We start from the raw sequence: 21,694 nt of genomic DNA, 5'->3' as shown, positions 1-21,694 counted from the left end.
GTCACGTCGCTCAGTCGTGTCTGAGTCTTTACGACGCCATGGACTGTAGCCTACCAGGCTCCTCTGTCCGTGGGATTTTCCAGGCAAGAGTACTGGAATGGGTTGCCATTGCCTTCTCCAGGGGATTTTCCCGATCCAGGAATCAAACCTGGGTCTCCAGCATTGCAGACAGAAGCTTTATTGTCTGAGCCACCAGGGAAGCCCATTTCTAAGCTAAGTAAGTCCAAAAATTCTTACAAAAGGATAAATCAGTAAGATTCACAAAATGATACCTACAATAATAGTGCCTAGATGAGTGTTTCATAGAAACATACAATCTATGTTTAAACTTAGAAAGGTCTCTCCATGCAGAGAAATATCACTCAGTCTATTTGATATACTATCTTGTTTGCCTGATAGTTTTAGGTACTGGTTAAAGTAACATGGTGATTTTTACTAATTGACAACCTATTAGGTATCATACCAAAGCTGTACCTTTATCCATATCTGTATTTCTAGTCCTAATTTTATGGACCCTGAAAATTCAATGTGTATTAAAACAGTCTCATCTCTAATGTTTAACAAGCAGAAAACAAAGTTTAAAAAAAGGATGAAGTGTTTCAAAATGATATGATGCTCTAATAAGAACCAAGCTATCTATAAATCTTAAAATAGGTTTTTGATGTATTAGTAATGTGAGTTGGCCACCCTATGTCATTTATTTATTTCTAATAATAATGTGAATCTTTACTTAGATTTCAAACGAAAGTACTCAAGAGACTTTTCATGTGTAAGTTAAAAATTTTTAAAAACATTATTGTATATAATGTTTGCTTTGATAGGGAAATAAAGGGAAATCCTTTTAAAATTCAGATTTGAATAAAGAGATTAAATGTTAAAGACCCGAAGTTATGGCCACACCAGGGAAATCTTTAACTTGGCATAGGGTGAGTTAAATTACATAGAGTACTGAATTACTCTAATTCAGTAATTAGAGTCGGTGTTCTTGATCTTTCCTGTTCTCTTTGGATTATTCAGATGATGAAGATAATACCCTTAATCCCCATCATTATACATACACTCACACATGCCTGCACGCGTGCACATAGACATGCACACACACACACACACACCCCTTCTCTTGCCATTACAACTTTGGCTGAGTTTATGGTGAAAAGATGGAAAGTAAACGCGATTATATTAAGCATTCATTACTACTACTGATTATTTCCTAGGTGCTAGGCTTTAGGCTAAATGATTGACATATGAATTCCTTTACTAATAATACATTTCTGAGACAGAGAAAGTCACACCCATTTTGCAGAGGAAAAAACTGAGTCTCCAAGAGACGTTGATCTTCCGCTCTCACCACTTAAATAGTGGCCAACTTGAGATTCAAGTGCAGGTCTATCTACCCTACCGAGTGGCACTAACCCATGTCCTTAGTGGTAAGGAGTCTTCACAGGCAAACGGTCACCAGGAAAGGTTTCTGATGAACCTCTGCACTGTGGGCACTGCCCAAACCTTGCCTCTCTAGCGTCAGCTTGCCCCTGATGTATCTTGAAAGACAGTCTCCTGGGCACCAGCACCAGGGGTTGTCCTGTAGGTAGGACAACAATTTGTGGAGCCACAGTACAAAAACTCTGGGGCTCTTTGCTCAAAAATTACTAAGAATTTCAAGACAGTGTACCCAGATCATTAAGCCAAATGTGGATCGCCTGGGTGAAGGGCAGTTGCGATTGTGCGGTGCATTCCCAGGAAGCCGGCTCTGACTGCCAGACGTGTAGATGCATTGAATGGATTCTATGCCAGCTGTCTCTCAGCTTCTTGGTTGGGGAGTGGAGTGAGGCTTGGGAATATTCTCTGAACGTGACTTCTTCCTCTCCTGAGGTCATCTTCTCTGGGTGGAGAGCTACACTTGTTTTACCAAGGATTTAGAATTTGCAAGGCTAGATAGACTTAGTTGTATGTAGGATTGGGGGCACAGGGGTTGGGCGGTAGGGGGAGATGGTTGACTCCAGAGTCCAGTCAAGATGTTGTCCAGAGCAGTTGTTCTCAAACACTGATTCATAGACATGCTTTGATTTTGATGAAGTTTTCCTCTCTGATGTTAAATAAGAATATGGTAGTGTGTGTGTGTGTTATGTGTGTCTATAAAGCTAAATGTATCCAATGTTATTGTTGTCGTGGGGCTTCCATGGTGGCTCAGATGGCAAAGAATCTGCTTACAATGAGGAGGCCTGGGTCCCATCCCTGCGTTGGGAAGGTCCCCAGAGGAGCCTGGTGGCTACAGTCCATGGGGTCGCAGAGTCAGACACAACTGAGCGACACACACACACACACCACACACAAGGGCATGATTCCCAGTGTTTTGGGGAATGTGTTCCTGGCTCCTGAAGTACAAAAGTCTGGGAGACTGTGGAGCAGAAGGTGGAGCAGCGGAGGGCAGCGTGAGAGGAGCCCTGGGTGGGGTGACAGCGCTTATGAGACTCCTTGCCCTTCTTGGGGCCCTTTGTCTTCAGCTCCGCTCTGAGACTCTGGGACCAGATGATTGCCCAGTCCCTTCCAGCTGTAGCATTCTCTGAGCGCTCCGGCCGCATAGCTCTAATTGCTAAATATCAGCGAGGATTTGGGTTACAGACCCAATGGGTCTTGCTTATCCCATTCATGGAGAATCACAGAGCAGACAATTTAAGGAAATCTGAAACAGAATAACCACCAAAGCAATCCAACAGCTGCTAAATAGATGCTTAGACAAGCCCATCATAAAATGTACTATGGTATGTCATAATGGTTGGGATACCAATCAGAAAGTTCTATCTTAAGTACCATTGACTTAGTCACATTGTGCTTGCAAAACAGGCAGTGAACATCTGTTTATTAAAAAAAAAATGTCTCTTTCATTCTTTCCTTTATCTTTCATCCTTTTATAAATTCCTGGGGCTACATTTTGCTTGATCCATCAAGCCCACAGTGCCATTTTGAAAAGGAAGCCTATGAATTATTTTCTTAGTGCATTAAAAATGTGATAAAGTGATGTGCCAGTTGAGCACAGAACCTCAGTCCCTGCCTTGAATATAAGAGGTATTCAATAAATATTTGGTAAATAAATACATTTTAAAAGATGTACTTGCATTCTGATTTTTATCACATTATACGCATATCGAGCAGCTACTCTCCTTTTCCTTTTTTTTTTAAACAAAAGCCAAATTTGCCAAGGTGGTGTCTTACATAGCTACTGTACACTCTACTTTGTGCTTCTGGAATTGTCAAAACAAACCTAACTGCACTTACGAACTCTGATCTGATATCACTGTCAAAATGTTTTACAATGATTTGGCCAAATGTTTGTGGAACAGCTGTGCTACTAGTCTGCCTGAGTCATTTTTCTTCTTTCATTTTGGCCCGATCCAGTGATTCATTATTCTGCTTTTAGAATATTTGCCTATTTTTAAAACCAGTCAGAGAAGGCAGCCACTGTTTAAAAGTAAACACACCACGCATCAACTTGGAGCAGCTTTGTAAGCAGCTTTGCAAGCCCTGAAATTTCTGGCTGGCAGGGATGCCAGCTAAACCAGATGGCATCAGGCAGTGAAATACAGGACTGGCTTTTAAACGCAGCCAATTCCTTACATCTGTCTTTGGTTTTCTTGTTTCCACTGCCATTTCCTGCCCGGATTAATCCAACCTGATCCATTCCTTAACAAAAATCTTGCCTTTATTTTCTGAAATATTTTTTATGTGTTTATTTCTATGTCAATCAATCAGACTTTTTTTTTTCAACTCTAGGAATTCAATCTTAAGCCTTTACTTATCTGCAAAATTGTCAACTTGGTTCCATATATATGCTTCTGTTATATATGGTGTTAGTATCAATAATGACAGATTTTTATAATGGGCTTTATTAACTCTGAGTCACACCAGATATTTGCTGTTTACTACGGTAATAAAGATGAATAATTCCCCTTTCCCCTTTTTATAGTTAAGCAGGAAGCAGTGTGATTTCACAGGGAACAAGGTGGATTAAGTCCCAGGAAGCCTTGAGTTCCATTCCTGGCCTGTCTTCTAGAATTCTAGAATGCACTATCTACTCTGGTACTTCACACGAGTGGTTTCTCCTCCTAACAAGTGCCTGCTCATCCATGACTATTAGGGTTGGGGTGCCAAAGTAGAATAAGTTCCCGTTTACACATGCCAAACAGTGTTGCTGGCCTTGAGCTCAATGAGCTGAAATAATCATGATTTGGGTTATTGTTGATGTTTAATCTCTGTGCGGGGCTTCCCTGGTGGCTCAGACAGCAAAGAATCTGCCTGCGGTCAGGAGGCCTGGGTTTGTATCCTGGGTTGGGAAGATCCTCTGGAGAAGGGAATGGCTACCCACTTCAGTATTCTTGCTTGGAGAATTTCATGGACAGAGGAGTCTGGCAGGCTACAGTCCATGGGATCACAGAGAGTTGGACATGACTGAGCGACTAACACTTTCCTCTTTGAGTTATTGAAGTTTTATTGAAGCCAATTTAAATGCACCTTAAACCAAAATCTGTTTTACAAATGATAGGTTTTATAATAAAGGCTACCTCCAAAGAGTCAATAGAAACAAGGACTATTTCTTTTTTTAAAAACCCTGTTTATTGTCCAATTCTTTGTGAATGATGAGATGGATTGAAAAAGTCACAAAATATTGAGCAGAAGTTGTCACTTCTGAGTAGGAAGAGTCCATTCAAAGGACCAGGGGATTGACTGTCCTCATTTCAAGGTGAGATGGCCCTCCAGCCTGCAGCGAGGGTCTTGGGAAGAAGGTCCCCCGTTTCTACTTGCCCTCTGAAGCTGCATAGTATCAGTGAACATGGGGGCATTGTCTGGTAGGTACAGACACAGATGAATTCACAGTTGGTACCACCTTGTTATTGTCTGAAGCCACTCTTAGTGGGGGTATTGTTACACTTTCATTGTTGTTTATACTACTCTTGGATAAAATGTACCAGATGCTCTTGAGGCATTTGGCAGGGATGAATCCTGTCCTTGTTTGAATCATCTTTCTGGTGATTATCTTTGGTGTCTTGGAGGAAATGTAATCCCTCAGAAACTCGGAACTCTTCTGGATGAAAGTGAAAGTCACTTAGTTTTGTCCGACTCTTTGCGACGCCATGGACTAAACAGTCCATGGAATTCTCCAGGCCAGAATACTGGAATGGGTAGCCTTTCCCTTCTCCAGGGGATCTTCCCAACCCAGCGATCAAACCCAGGTCTCCCACATTGCAGGTGGATTCTTTACCAGCTGAGCTACATGGGAAGCCCACACTCTGTCTACTGCATTTTATTTGGATTGTGCTGTCAAGGAGTGGATAGAGGATGCTGGATTTTGCATTGTGTATGGCCCATATCCCTTCTCGAGTTTCAAATAGAACTTCAATGGTTTTTATAATGAATTTGGTTATGGTAGTGAGAACATAAAAAAAAAACCCACGATCTTTCTTTCTTATAATTTAAAATAGACTTGGCTGTTCAATTATTTTTTTCACCTGTATTGCATCTTATTCTTATAGTCATACCTGGGGTAGGTGTTGTCAGTGAGGAGAGGACTGGAAATGAATGGTGAGTGGACCCACAGGGCCAGAGATACAGAGGTTCTCCTGACAAGAGGGCTGTCCTTTCAAACCATGGCTAAAGGTCAGAAGTATGTTCTTTTTTTTAGAAAACCTTTAAAGACAGTCTTTATTAATGCTAAAATTGCTTAGTTAAGTCTCAACTGGAACCACTACACTTCTATCTTTTTTTAAAAAAACTATCTTTTCTGTTCAGAATTTTCTCATTTTTTGTTCGTTTGTATTTTATGTGTTAATTATTTTTATCCACACCTCAAGACTTGTGGGATCTTAGTTTTCAGACCAGGGATTGACCCTGTACCCCCTGCGTTGGAAGCTCGGAGTCTTAACCACTGGACTGCCAGGAAAGTCCCCTATAGTTCTGTTTTTATCTGTACAGAATAATAGAATGAACACCAATAGCTACTCACTACTCTAGATCCCATAACTCTTTTAAACTTCCTAGTGAGGGGCAAAACACTCTACTTCAAGGTCATATTATTCTTGAGAAGTACTTTCTTCTGGCTCTATGCACAGTTTTTCTTACCATGTGAATCCAACTGGCATGAATTCTTTCAGAAATTCTGCTGTAGAAAACCTTTCCTCCTGCCCAGTGATTGCCTGGTACAATTCCCATAGTCTTTTTGTCTAAGGAGGTTAGCCTTATTGCTACAGCAAGGATAGCAGCAGCAGATTTTTGAAGAGATGTGGGTAAGCTCATCAGGTTTCCTCTGATACTTCTGTGAACCACCTTTTGATCCAGCAGCACCTGCCTATTTTTAATGTTTTTGGCTGTACCGAGTCTTCCTCGTGGTGCTTGGGCTTTCCCTAATTGCACTGTGTGAGCTTTCTCGTTGTGTCATGGGCTTAGTTGGCCCCTTTGGCATGTGGGGTCTTAGTTCCTTGACCAGGGATTGAACCCACGTCCCCTGCATTGGAAGCTGGATTCTCAGCACGGGGCCACTGGGGAAGTCCCCACCTGCCTATTGCCACTAGCCAGTGGAGGGTAGCCAGTGGAGAGTTGTGGACTCTCCTGCATTAAGGGCAGTGGGTTGTGGTAAGGGCAGAGGGCAAACCCATCAAAGCTGGCTGCCCTTGGAGTCTTTCAGGGCAGAAGTAACACTTCTCTTTTTCACTCACACGTTCTTCTGTTCTCTTGCAGTTGTCCTGGCCACCTCATTATCACCTTATTAAATAAAGCACTTTCCTGCATATCATATTTTTTGGTTTTGGCTAACGTCAGAGTATTGAAAGACAAGCAGTGCTTCATTGGGGAACTATCAGACTGAGCATTTGAGGATTCTGCTTGCAAAATTTTGGGACAGAGAGAGCACAGTGTACCAAAAATGAGCAAAATTGCCTTCTGCATTCTTTCTGTCCCTAACTGATGTTTAAAGGTCCAAAGATGGTAACAGCAGGACAACTCTCCCTAGAGAAAGGGCTCTCATAGTGAAGAATTTTTATTTTCATATTTTAGATGATACACCACCTGAAGATACCATTCCTCTGGTCTTTCCAGAATTAGAGCAGCAACTACAGGTAAGCATTTTTCTATAGAGTCTTTCACTTTTTCTCCTTAGTTTCATAAAATACAGTGAATGGAAAAGTCATCTAATTGGGAAAGACTGATTTGTAGACAGAGTGGAGATTTCACATCATCAAGGTCTGTATTACTAGGACTCCACAGTCATGAACTCTCAGGTAATGTCCCTGTCTGTTTACCTGGCTATAGCACAAGAATATTAAGAACTCAGGGTATAAAAAAGTTCCTACATTAAAAAAAATTATTTATTTTAACTGAAGGATAATTGCTTTACAACGTTGGTTTCATTTCTGCCATATATCAGCATGAGTTAGCTATAGATGTACATAGGTCCCCTCCCTCCCACCTCCCACCCTTTCCCTCCCCTCTAAGTTGTTATAGCAAGCTCCTCCTTTGAAGGAGTTTTGGAGTGTGGGGATGGTCTGGTCCCTGCTCTCCTTACCTGTGGATGTTTCTGGGCCATTGCAGTTTTGGCCCACGGTGGATTGGTGATTTAGTGATAAACTACAAGGGAGATTTGCCATGTGTGGCAAGATTCAGAATAATTTTCATTTCTCAACTCCACCCTTATCTCCTCCCAAGTTCTCTGAGAATTCTTAATAGAATGTAATTATTTTTAAGTTAAATCTTCTGAATACTTTATGTACTTATGGAAAACCCCAATGAACTTTTTGGCCAATCTGATATTTTCTATGCATAATTTATGGATGACCTATCAAAGATATCCTCTTTTTAATACACCAGAATTATTTGGAAGGAGCTAATTTATGACGCATTAATTTTCTTCAGATGATATATGATGATTTCAGAAAGATGACTTTAGGAAGAGATTCTGCTGAAAATACTGGATACTGGCCTTGGGTCAGATGTTCTCTTGAGTACTTCACTTTGCAGTCACATTTAGACCAGTCTAGTAGGGGTCTGGAATCCCATTACAGATATTTGTTTAGTCACCACTTTTTTTTCACTAAATACCAATTCTGAAAATCTTTGACAGGGGCAGGGGGTTCTACCACCTCCAGTTAGTTCCCAGCTGGTGTTTCTCCTTGACTTACACTTGGCAGTTTTCCCATTTGTGGATGTGCCTGGTATCCTAATGTCATTTGAATTTGGGACCCCTGGACCAGAACAGCCCTTGACAGAGGTGGAAAGAACCAAGAATGAGCCCTGTGCATCCCGAGATGGGGTCCTTTTTTTGTAATCTGGATGCACCTAGGTTGGGTCTGAGGAGTGGTGCTCCACTGCTGGGGTAGTCCCCTGAAAATGTCCCCATCATGGGTACATGTTGACTAGACGTGGTGCTGACCCAACACGGGCCAACATCAGGTGTGATCAGACCTCCTGGAGGAGCCCTTACCTCATCTCTGCCCAGTCCTGGGCATCGTCCCAGCCCTCCAATAGAAAGCGTGCCAACAGAGCCGTATCAATAATGTAGAGATTACTGAAGGTGGTCCAGGAGGTAGGAGGTTATGACCACACAGCTGTCAAAAGACAGCTCCATTCTCCTCTAATATGTTTTCTGCAGCTATTACCTACAGTACCTCCTTCCTCTCCCGTCCCCATGTAGGATCTTCCACCCAGCTCTTCTGATTCCTGAGATACAACCCCACCCCCCAACCTCTCGTCTCACGATGGAGGACAACTCAGCCGTTCCTCTGCTTTCCAGTCTGGCATGTTCACATGACATACAGCCCCCCTTGCTTAGGTTCTGTCCTTCCAGAGGCCTGGGTATGTGCTACTCGTGGTGTAGCTGGGATTGCAAAACAATAACTCTATTTTTTTCCCCAGTCACAGCTTTTCTCCTTTATTTTACTGTTACCTCAAAGCTATTTTAGTATCATAGGAGTCAGCTGAAATTAAGGAGTTAACATATTTTGAAAATAAAAGAGTGAATGTGTGTTCAGATTCTTATTCCCCCATCAATAGTGTGGATTGTGAATTCTACTTTTTTGTATTGACAGTTTTTTTTTTCCTTTGGGAACATTAATGGTCTTCTCTGACTGGTAGATCATTCTTCACAGGATTCATAGCACCCCTGGAAGTTATCCAGATAATGCTTCTGTTAAAGTATTGCAAGATCCATTTGAATTTTATAGCTTTAATCCCATTTGACATATATTAGAAATTAAGTCTATTTAATTATTTAATCCAGTGAGACTATTTCATCTTCATTGAGCTTTAATGAATTAGTCAGTTGAGAGGTTGTCTTCTGCTTCAGGGGTTATGATACCCCCGACTTTCCCACCCCTCAACTTTCACACCCCTCAACTTTCCCACCCTAAAATATGGCATTGCTTTTTCTTTTTTTTTTTTAAGAGTTTTTGATGTGGGACATTTTAAAAGTCTTTACTGGATTTATTACAATATTACTTCTGTTTTATATTTTGTTTCTTTGGCCATGAGGCACGCCAGATCTTAACTCCCTGACCAGGGGTAAAACCCACACACCCTGCATTGGAAGGCAAAGTCTTAATTAACTACTGTACCATCAGGGAAGTCCCTATAGTATTGTTTTACCACTTCATGACTAGAGAGAATATTCCCAGCAGTACAACTAAAAGCACTTAAGTGAGGGCTTGTTTTTTGGGTGAAGGATCTGATTGAGTTTGTTATAAACATTTACCATTAGTCAAGCCATTTGGTTAGGGTTGCCTCTGTCTAAGACTGTTGTCTGTTACCTTTATTGTACACTCTAGGGTATGAGTGACTAAAATATAAGAAGGTAAGGATTGAGAGGGGAATGTTAACACAAAGCTATATCTAAAAGCAGATTCTTATTTCTATGCTTAGCATAAGCATATAAATTTAAGCCACTCTGCAGCAGAAAGTCTCTATATTGAAAGCAATAAAAATGCTTTATGTATGAAAGGAGCCATCGATTCCGTGGAGCAGGCTGTCTTTACAGTTAGTTCCTTGTGCTTTCATCACATAATAATGGCTCTTGGAATTTTACCGACCATCATAATCCTCTACAGAAGAATAAAAGTTAGGTTACAGAGGTATATGAGTGCTTTGTGGTTGTAACTGTTTGCTTGAGAATGAACTGATTCTTACTTGTCTCTGAAAAAGTGTAAGTGAAAGTTTCTGACTCTTTGTGATACTATCGACTGTAAACTGCTGGGCTCCTCCCTCCATGGAATTCTCCAGGCAAGAATACTGGAATGAGTAGCCATTCCCTTCTTCAGGAAATCTCCCCAACCCAGAGATCTAACCCAGGCCTTCTGTACTGCAGGCAGGTTCTTTACTATCTGAGCCACCAGGGAAGCCCTAGAGCCTTATAAACATGAAAAATAATTGATGCTAGGTGATGATTGCTAGCCCTGCTCTCTGCATTTAAATCCCACTCATGCACATTGAGTGTCACTTGGACAAGGGGTGTTTCGCCACAAATGATCTCATTTGATCCTTGCAACACTTGTGTAAACTATTATGGCTCTGCTTTAAGGATGAAACACGTGAGTCAAATTTTGGCCCACATAAATTTGCTATTTCTGACTAGATCTCTGATTCTGAATCTAGGTAACATTTTTTTCTTTTCAACTGTGGCAGAACCTATGGGCTGCTTAAATTACATTGATGGGTGGAGAATGTTTGATTTGTGAGGTTGCTATACTGTGGTTGTAGAACAGACTTGTAAAGTCTGTTCTGGCTTTCGGATGTCCATTACACACTCTTTCATAGTTTATAAAATGCAGCTATAAAGTATTTGGTAGTTACACTACCACCGATTTGACCCCTAAGATTTTTCAGTTGCTTTGCCAAGAATCTGGACATGTTTGAGCATGTAATTCATGGTGCTTCTATTTTCACAGAAGCCAAAAAAAGCCCTGGGCAAGAATAGCAGTGACAAACATTTCTCTTGATGTCTCTATTAATGAAAAACGTTGGGCAAGAGACCTTGGGGGTAAGGTAGGTGTTAAAATGAGCAACTCTATATAGGCCGCAGCCCAGTGGCAGATGGTAGGTTGATTCTATTTTGTGTGGATTCCTTTCCTGGAACTTGGTTTCTAAATTCTCCATGTCCATTAGGGGCAGTGTTTGGGCAGAGCTAGTTTAGACCATACTGTCAAAAGAAAGGAGGTTCAACTCTATGTCCACTTGTAAGAATGAATGAAAACCATAACTTTTCTTTAGGCCTCTGTTTTCCTTTTATTTGAAGAAGAGGCTGTGACTGACCTCCCTCTCTTTTCTGAAGGATGGCACAATCCTTTAACAGTCCCAGGGTCTGGTCAGAACCAAATTAATCTTATTAGTAAAATTTAACCACGTTGTTATGTTTTGGAGATTGTAGTTTGACCTATGGAAGATCCAAAGCTAAGCTCTGTGGTCTTTATTACCTTGGGAAGATTATGCTTTTATAATCAGGTGGAGGACATGCCAACAACTAGATTGTAATAAACTTGTTAAGGGGAGTGACAACAACCGGGGTATGCACAGTGGCATCAGGCTGAGCTGAATTTGGACCATAGCTCCCCATCTACCAGTTTTGTAATTTGGAACATGTTATTTCCTTTCTGTAAACCTCACTGTTTTTTTTTTTTTTCAGTTTTTTTCTTTTTTTGGCCATGCCATGGGGCATGTGAGATCTTAGTTTCCTATCCAGGGATTGAACCTACATCCCCTGCATTGGAAACCCTGAGATGTTAAACACTCTACTGCCAGGGAAGTCCCAAACCTCACTTTTTTGACCTGGAACGTAGAGGAAATATCTCATATCATTGTGCAAATTAAATGAGATGCCGAATAAGTATAGCACAGTGCTTGGCAAAATAATTGCTCAATTAATGTTAATTTCCTGCTTTAGTGAAATTGTTTATTGAATGAACTATTGAAGTACTAGTATCTTCATATGTGTAAAATGAAATGAGAGAAGCATCTCTTTGGATTTTTGAGTTAGGAATAGAGATGGCCTCTTCTTTAAGATATTTGGAAAACAATGACTTTTTTTTTTTTTTCAAACCAAATTGAGCAATAGCTTCAATCCCTTCTAAAGTCCTCCATCTAATCTGAGAAGACAGTAACAGGTGTCTCCGCGGTACACATTGAACTTGCTTTTTTCTCAGACAGAGTTTGTTAAGTCCAGAAACTGATGTCACCTCCACAAATAGCCAATTTCTTAGCTTTGGTTGTGTGCTATAGTGTCTTGTTATCCTAGCAGTCTCTCCTGAAACTTCTGTTAGGTCTTGCATCAGTATATCATTTGCTGTCTGGGAAACAGAGATGGTAGAAAATGGATGATGAACATTCCAGGATTCTACTACACTGCTCTTGAACATCCAGATAAAGCGCTAAAAAAAGTTCTGCCATTTTCTCTCTCACACATGTATTAAAAAGTATATTACAGCTATTTTTTTGGGGGGGGCTGCTGTGACTACACAGAAACATATATAGATAACTTGGAGCTTTACAATGATACCTTTATTATTATTATTTTCTGAGCAGCCCAGTTTTTAGGCTATGCATTCTCAGAGACATTTGGGACACTCGACTTATCTGTCCCTTTAATACTGCTTATGTTGATAGAATTGACCTAAATATCCTTCATTCCAATATTATACAATATAATGTTATATTATACATATATAAAATTTTATTTATGTGTAATGTAAAATTATATATGTATAACAATATATAAAATTTTATGATTAATATTATATTATACATATTTAATATGTAATGATATAATGTGTTATATAATATATAAGATATGCTATAATTATTACTTAGTGATGACTTTGACCATGATGTAGATACTATGGAAATGTCAATTCTTAAAATATTAAAAAAAAATTTACAATTCCGAGATAAAAGAGTTTTCAAATATGGCAGTTAGTCCTGACTGTGGTTTTCTACTTAGTTATGACAAATTACACTTGTTCATTTGGGGGCATTGAAATGAGACAAAATTTAAACCAGACACCCCCTGTGCTACCCCCAAAATAAAGATAACATGGAGAATCAAGGAATAAATAAGTCTGATCAGCAACTGTAGAATATTTATTTCTCTAAATATATCTTCTGTGTGGGAAGCTGGGAGAGGAAAATTAAATTCTTACGTTTTTTAAGTGGATGGGGCCAGTAGTATTTGAAGAAGCCAAGTAGAAAACGGAAATGCTTAAGCTGGCTTTGCCCCTTGCGGAGAGATGCTTGGCTTGGTCCGTTCCCACGGGGCTCTTTCCAGAGGACAGAGTCCATTTCGGGAGGAGCTAGCTATAAAACGATGGATAGGATGGTGTGGCTCAAGCCAGCATTCTTGGAACAGGAGCCTGTGGTTTCTCTCTTACTTCATCTTGTTAAATTGGTCCTGATGATTGGGGTGGATACCAGAGATCGTAGTGGTTCACTCACGCTGGTGTGTAATTTAAAGCCCTTGCAAACTCTATCCTTCGGCAGCGGCAGGATGAGGGAAGGGATGGGGGTGAGGAGGAACTGCTTTCTCTGGGGCTCTGACTTCATCCAAACCCCAATCTGTGTCTTGGGAAAGTGCGTTTCAATGCTGGCTTGAGACACTGTCGAGGGAAGGTCTTAATTTAACCTTCTTAGAACTGGCTGTGTTGTGAGTAGACCAGAAACCACATATTGAGTGTATCGGAAAAGTTGTTTCTGCAGTTTTGCAGAGTTTGCGCTCTAGTGCCCGACGAATACTTCTATGTTTTCATTTTCTTTTCTTTTTTCAGTTTTTTCTTTTTTGCAAATGATTGTATACTCGGGATTTTTTTAAATTAAATCTTTTATCTTATATTGGGGTATAACTGGTTGACAGTGTTGTGATAGTTTCAGGTGAACAATGAAGGAACTCAGCCGTACATATACATGTATCCATTCTCCCCCAAACTCCCCTCTCATCCAGGGCGGCACATAACATTGAGCTGAGTTCCCTGTGCTATACAATAAGTCCTTGTTGGTTATCCATTTTGAATATAGCAGTGTGTATGTGACCTTCCCAAAGTCCCTGACTCAAATAGGGTATCTTTGGCTTCCTTTTCTTTGAAATTCAGTATTTCATTCTTTAAATAAGAATGGGCAATACATGCATCCAAACCAAGGGAGAATTTAGGGTAACTGTGGAGAAAGTAACAAGGAGAATTTCTCTTCATGAAGTGAAAAGAAATTCACTGTCAACATGGAGTTTATTTATTGCTTGTCCATTCCTAGCATGGGAAAATCTCTTGACAGAGAATAGTCAAAATCAAGCAAACAGAATTGAAATAAAAAATAAAAGTGTTATAGATAAATGAGAATTTACTGTATAGCACAGAGATACGTATTCAATATATTGTAATAACCTATAATGGAAAAGAATCTGAAAAAGAATATATATATATGTATATGTACACTTATATAACCAAATCACTTTGCTGTATACATCTGAAACTAAAAAAATATTATAAATCAACTATACTTAAAATTTTTTAAAATGTGTTAATTATTATTCCAAGAAATTAATAGCTGTTTTTCATCTGGTTACTACAGGCATTCTTTTACATTATTTTTTAGGTTTTTTTTTTTAATGTGAGCACATGCTAAATAATATCTTAAATCAGCGTGTGACTGATTGATTCATGAGCGCCAGTGTTTTAAATGTCACCTGACGTAAGCCTACTAGTAGCTCCATTTTAAAATTGGAAACCTGATTCCTGTGCTTGAATTTTAGGAACCTATTTCCTCAGGCGAACACTTTATTCAGTGAACTCTGTTGGTTAAATATTGTCTCCCATTTTGAGGGCTTATAAGAAGGGAAGAGAGACTCACTTTTGGTGAAGGCCATATGGTATGACGCGCGCACACACACACACAGACACACACACACACATTATACCATGAAACAGTGAGAGTGGGCTATGTCCTGCTGGGCTACACATCCCATTACTCTGTAGTTCTGTCTTTATATCAGGTAAACTCCTGTTGGGATGAGAACAATATGTGCTTAGAAAACTGTTGGATTAGTTTCCTGAAATGGGGTAAATGACCATTGATGTTAAATGCCATTCCAGAGACAGTGGGTCCTGCTGACCAGAGGGCACTTTGGTTTGTCCAGCAGCATTTGGGTTAGTGGTACACAGTTTCAAGTTATAAAGGGGTGGGAAATTTTAATTCCCTGGGGAGAAATTCGGGAAGGAGAGAAAGATAGGGTGTGAACAAAGTGAGTCTCAGATGGGGAATCCTGTAAGCGATGCTTGGAAGATGGGTTGGGGGCAGCAGAAGGATCTCATGATACTTTTTGTTTTCCATTAACTTTTTAAAAAGTTGTGGTAAAAGCACATAAATATTATCATCTTAATCAGTTTTAAGGGTATAGTTCAGTAGTGTTAAGTATATTTGTATTGTTGTGCAACCAATCATCAGAACATTTGCATCTTGCAAAACTGAAACTCTATTCTCATTAACCAATTATTCCTCATTTACACGCACCAGCCCCTGGCAACTTAAAAAGATAATTTTACAATATTGTGGTGGTTGTGCAATATCACTTCTCGCCTTGCTTAAAAAAAAAATCTATTTTGCTCTTCAGTGCTCTCATGCAAATGGAAGAATGTGTATTGGTGCTGAGTTAGAAGTCAGGCTGGGTGAAGACAGAGCTCTTAGGGGCAGGAGACTGAAGTGAACCCTGACATCATTTTACTCCCTGAAACCCTGAACATGAAGTATTTTTGGCTTTTTAAAAAGTTAAGAAAAACTTCTTAATTGTGGGCAGTCTTGAAAATATTGTGATATATAGCATGGTCAGCCTAATGAGAGCGTGTGAGGAAATTGAATATATCTTGAAAAGCTCCCTTTCCTCATGTCCCTTTAGCATGATCATGCTACCAGCACATAAAAACATCTTCAAATTTCCCACAGTTAAAAACTGCCAACAGGGACTTCCCTGGTGGTCCGGTGGTTAATACTTCGCCCTCCAGTGCAAGGGGGTGCAAATTCAATCCCTGGCCAGGGAACTGGATCCCATATGCCTCGTGGCCAAAAAACCAAAACATAAAACAGAAGCAATCTCACAACAAACTCAATAAAGACTTTTTAAATGGTTCACATAAAAGAAAATCATTTAGAATATACAAGGGATTACCTGGTTCTGACTTAGCTGGGCTTTTTTTCTTAAAGTCATGATAAACCAAGAAGACACATATATTTGAATAATTTAAAGATGAATCTAGGGACTTTTCTGGTGGCCCAATAGTTAAGACTCCTCGCTTCCAATGCAGGGGGCACGCTTTTGATCCCTGGTCAGGGAACTAAGATTCTACATGCCAGGCAATGCAGCCACAAAGTTAAATAAATTAGTTTAAAAAAGCTTTTAGAAAAACAATGCCATTAAAAAAAGAAGTCATGAAAACCTTGTCCCTTTAATAAAAAGCATTTCATGTTGGCAAGCCAAGGGGGAAAACAGGCCTCTTGCCTCTTAAGAAAATTATTATCTGTAATTTTCAGTGTTCCTTTTAAACTATAGCAGCGAAGGGCATTGCTCCCTTTCCGTGACTTCTCTCATCTGTACCCTCTTTGGCATGCAAGCATGGAGTCCTAGAATTTTCTGGCTGTCACATAGGTGGCTATGCTGAATTCATCGTGTGGGTACCTCCATGTGGCAGCTTATGGGCTGAGCTGAATATAGTTTATGAGTATTCATAAGGGCAGGAAATAGGATGCGTTGCGTCTTAGGGCTTTCCAGTAGGCAAATCCTTTAACAGGGCACAGGTGATTTAATAGCAGCTTGGCAAGGGTACCCAGAATAAATTGCTTTCATTACGCTTACTCTTACACCTGGTCATTTGCCAGTGTAACAGGTGAAAATTGAGGAGGGGGTGGTGATTCCTAAGACTAGAGGAGCCAGGAGTTCTGAATGCCTTTGGCGATGGCTTTATCTCCTGGGGTGAGTTGTACTGTAATACTCCTGGGCACTACTTTGCAATTTATTTCACTGTAAAAAAGCATAATGGTTCCAACAGGGTGAGTTTATGCTGTGAATGTGTCCATGGGGCAGTGGGGAAAGATGCTACGTAATAGAATTATTGGATTAATTTCCATAGATTAGAACACAACAGATGTTCCACATAAAGGTTCATTTCATCCACATCTGCTTTGAATTTTATTTCCTTTAGAAGATCTCTACTCAGAAGGCTTCATGACAAATAGGAAGGGTTATCTATCAGTCAGATTTTATAGAATTTTGTAGAACTTTCTAGAATTTTTTTGGCATCTTGGGTGAGACTGCGAAATATGACACCCAAAGAAATCAGTTTTCTTGAAGAATATAATGAGAGGCACAAATAGTAAGGAATTCATTATTTCTCATTTACTAATATAAAATTAGTGAGATTGTAACCTAGTCAGACACATAGCTTACATATTTAAGAATATTGTGAAGAGAAGATTAGACAGAAGAGCCTGTATAACAATTAAGTCATCTTTCTCAGATATTGGGCTTCCCTGGTGGCTCAGATGGTAAAGAATGCAGGAGACCTGGGTTCGATTCCTGGGTTGGGAAGATTCCTAGAGAAGGGAATAGCAACTCACCCCAGTATTCTTGCCTGGAGAATCTCAAGGACAGAGGAGCCTGATGGGCTAGAGTCCTTGGGGTCGCAAAAGAGTCAGGCACAACTGAGTGACTAACACTTTCTCAGATATTATGCAACATTTTTCTATAAATAATTGAAAAGGGTGATTACAAACCTCTTTAAAAGAATGTCATCTAGTTTTTCTCAAAGTAATGTGTTTAATAACATGCTGCTAATTAGAACTTAGAATTGCGAACCGAGGGAAAGCCAGTTCTTTAAAAATAAATTCTAGAAAGAAGTCAGCATGTTGTGGTTAGAAAAACTTGTGTGCTGGCTGTTGTACCCCTCAAGGATGGGAGAAAAGCACAGACAGGAATCCTTGTTCTCTTTGCCTGCACATGTTGTAAGCACCGTTTTATTTGTGATTTGGTCTTTCATATGGTTTGTTAATTGTTGCAACCATTATTTCCAGGCCAGCATCATTTCTTTAGTTTGGATTCCTTTCTTTCTTTTTTTTTCTCTTGGAGTATAGTTGATGTACAATGTTGTGTTAGTTTCAAATGTACAACAAAGTGAATCAGTTATACACATGCATCTTATTTTTTTAAGATTATTTTCTCACAAAAAAAGTCTTTACAGATGACTGAATAGTGTTTCCTGTGCTATACAGTAAGCACTTATTAGTTATCTATTTTATGTATAGTGATGTATGTATGTTAATCCCAATCTCACAACTTATTCCTCCCCCTATTCTCCCCTGGTAACCATAGGTTTCTTTTCTATTTCTGTGACTCTATATATTTATTATTTTTTTTGTAAGTAAGTTTATTGGATTCCTTTCTTGTAGGGCTCCTCCTCTCTACAAGCTGCATTTATGCCTCTGGGCATCAGGAATAGAAATCAAGGGGTGATTGAAACAAACAACCAAAATATTCTCTAAAGCAGAGTTTAAGATTCTTAGAATTATAGGGGACTTATTTTTCAGTGCATGGCAGGTAACTGACCTGTCATGGGTCTCAGAGCTCTGGCCTGGGCCTGAGGGTGCCCTGGAATAACACTGGAAGATGCATGCGGTGGGGGGTGGGGGGTTATTGGGTCACTTCTCCATTTGTAGTCAAATAGAATCAGCCAGTCTCTGTCCAGTGTGGATTGACAATGCCATTCTCCTGCAAAACCTCTCCCTCTAAAGATCATCAGGATAGCACGGCAGTTGGTAATTTATTCTGCAACAAGGAAACGGACTGATTTCTCTTTTTTGTGTGTGTAAAGCCTCTGCCGCCTTGTCATGACTCCGTGGAATCCATGCAGGTGTACAAGCAGCACTGTCAGATAGCAGAAGAATACCGCGAGGTGAAAAAGGAGATTGCCCTGCTGGAGGAAAGAAAGTAAGTACTTTCCGCCCCCCGCCCCGGATACCCTCATTCTTGACCACTGACTGCTGCTCATGGACTGTGGATGGTAGGGGAGGACAGGTTGAGCATGGGGGCGAGAGGGAAGGAGACAGGTGGGCAGGAGAACTTTCTGTGGTTCAGGCCTTCTGTGCCTTCATCTGTGATTCTAGGAGTGATACAAGCAGAACTGTGCTAGATGAAAGAGAGTGGCCAGAGGGACCAGGGGAGTGTGTCCTACTCGAAACTTAACTTTTTAATGAGCATTCTTTAATTCAGGAAATTAGAGATGCTAAACACCACCTAGAGCCACATGATGTTCCTTGCGAATGTGCTCAAAGGCCCCAGGGCACTTTGTCTTAGGGTGGATTTTAATTAATGCTTTAATGCTGGCATGCCCACCTCAGGTAAAGAAGCCACTGGGATAGCTCCTTGGGATAAGGTAAATGTATTAGTTGATTAACTGCATTTTATAGCTCAATAGTCCAGTAAGTTTTCTTTTTTTTTTTTTTTTAGTCTTCGCAGCTTCTATTATCATTAAAGTTCTGCTGAAGGGAGTTAGGCAGTTTATTAATTAAAGCATTCTCACTTTACATACTCATAACTTTATGCTTCTGAATTCTCCTTTCTTTATATTAAACCTTTTGCTTCGTATTGGAGTATAGCCGATTAACAATGTTGTGAGAGTTTCAGGTGGACAGCAAAGGGACTCAGCCATTCATGTATCCATTTTCTCAATTGCACTAAATTCTGCCGATATCAACTCAGTGATCCCCATTCTTTCATCCTTTCAAAGCCTCAGACACTTTTTCTTCATAGCTTTGGTCAGTGTGTACTTTACACATTTATTAGGGAGATCTTTTGATGAATATTTGCATCTCCTGCTAAGTGGTTAAGTGTCCTAAAAAGGGAGGATAGTCAGGTGTTTCCCACCATCATTTTCCTGAAGCACAGTACATAACATGTAGATACTGAATAAATTTCTGGTGAATGAGTGACACATAAGCCAAACATATTGTGAGTCTTTAAGTTTCTGCTTTTCTTCTTCTTCTTGCTGGAGTGATACATGGTATCCAACATATTTATATTTATACTTATATAAAGCATAATTTTCAAATGACTCTAAGGGAAACATTTTGTACTGAGAGATTTATGAAGCTCTCAGGACCCTTTGAAGACTCTCCAGAATGGTAGTTGGACAGGATAATATTGTGGGGAGCAGCACTGGTTTTAGGGTTGGACGTCATTTATGCTAAGACCAGTTGGCATGTTGCAAATATCTTCTTACTTCCTTACTTTCCTTCAAACATAAAGTCATACCTGGACTTTTGGCTATAGGGCATTGAAAGATGCTCATGAGGAGATGAGAAACACAACTTTTCCTTTGTATGTCTGAGACTTTCTTTTTGGTCTAAGAGTTTTCACAAATTGGTTGGAATGCTTCGATTGTACATTTGCACACAATCTGAGTCCTTCAAAAAGTGACATAAAGGAACTGAAGATGCCTATTAATAATGTAACCAGTGATGAAGTTAAAGGAGGACTTATATTATCAGTGGCTTATAAATGTATCTTCCTGTTGGTGTGTATGTGTGTGTTAACTATGGTATTGTGATAGGAAAAAAAGCCCCAGGTAAATTATGTATTTATTTGTAAATAATAAATATTTTAGACTGAAGGTATAGTGTTATTTAAATTAGCCCCATGTGTAGCTTTTTTTTGGGAGGTGGCAATATAAGACTTTCCCACTAAATTATATGTTTTGTAAGTGTATATTTTTGTATGCTGCATCAAAAAATGCAATAGGACAGTATGAGAATGATTCATTGCTCTCTTATTGAAACATATTCTTGCTGTTTCTGCAAAACTCGTCTTACTTTCTCTCTCAAGCCTATTTGAAAGGGTTTGAAGTTTTCTTGAAATTATGATGTCGTCTTTTTTTTTTTTTCCATAAGTAATTTGCTAGTCTTTAGACAAAGGCCAGATTCTTTCTTTATTTTCTTTCTTTTTGGTAAAATCTCTCAAAGTCCTTCTTATTCATTCTGGTTTCTGCCATTTGGGATTGGGACTTGTTACTTCAAATCTTGGTCAGCATAATATTCTAACTGGTTTCCCTGCCTGTGGTTTCATGTTGCTAGAGAAGGACATGAAGTTCTCCACCTAGATTGTGAGATCTGCCTCAGTATGGGGTTAGTACCTCTGCAGAATGTTTTAGCTCATTCTCGCCTATTCACTTTTTCTGTCTCAGTGCCCTTGCTCACACCAGGCTCAGTCTAGAGTCTCCTTCCTTCTTCTTCATCTGGCCAAATGCTACCCTTGAAAAGAACTTAGCCTGTATCCCTCCCCAACCATCCCACTGTGATCAGCGTTTTTCCTGGGTGAAGAAAAACTTACTGGAATGATTCTTTGGGCACTTTTTGTAGGCGAGTGTTATCAGTAGTTACTCACTGACTGGGCTCAGGCAGTAAAGAATCTGCCTGCAATGCAGGAGATGTGAGTTTGATCCCTATATCATGAAGATCCCCTGGAGAAGGAAATGGCAACCCACTCCAGTATTCTTGCCTGAGAAACCCCATGGACAGAGGGGCCTACAGTCTACTGGCTACAGTTCATGGGTCACAGAGTCAGACACGACTGAGTGATTATCACTATCACTGAACTGTATGTCCTGTCTTTCTGACTCTTGTCTAGTTCCCTGCAGAGCTCCAT

General features: G+C 39.9%; 1 protein-coding gene across 6 annotated transcripts in view; it reads left to right on the top strand.

Annotated features, from left to right (window-relative positions):
* MAP3K7CL (MAP3K7 C-terminal like) overlaps positions 1 to 21,694 on the top strand; it is a 45,617-nt gene that overhangs the window by 10,354 nt on the left and 13,569 nt on the right. For all 6 annotated transcript variants that reach the window (XM_069578215.1, XM_069578204.1, XM_069578172.1 and 3 more), the window contains 2 exons: positions 7,042 to 7,103; positions 18,867 to 18,982. In XM_069578215.1, the coding sequence (XP_069434316.1) occupies positions 7,042 to 7,103; positions 18,867 to 18,982 (178 nt within the window). The remainder of the gene's footprint in view (positions 1 to 7,041; positions 7,104 to 18,866; positions 18,983 to 21,694) is intronic.

Source organism: Ovis canadensis, chromosome 1, assembly GCF_042477335.2.
Source record: "Ovis canadensis isolate MfBH-ARS-UI-01 breed Bighorn chromosome 1, ARS-UI_OviCan_v2, whole genome shotgun sequence".
NCBI lineage: Eukaryota > Metazoa > Chordata > Mammalia > Artiodactyla > Bovidae > Ovis > Ovis canadensis.
Note: the sequence above shows the minus strand (reverse complement) of the source record. Positions and strands in the feature narration are given on the sequence as shown.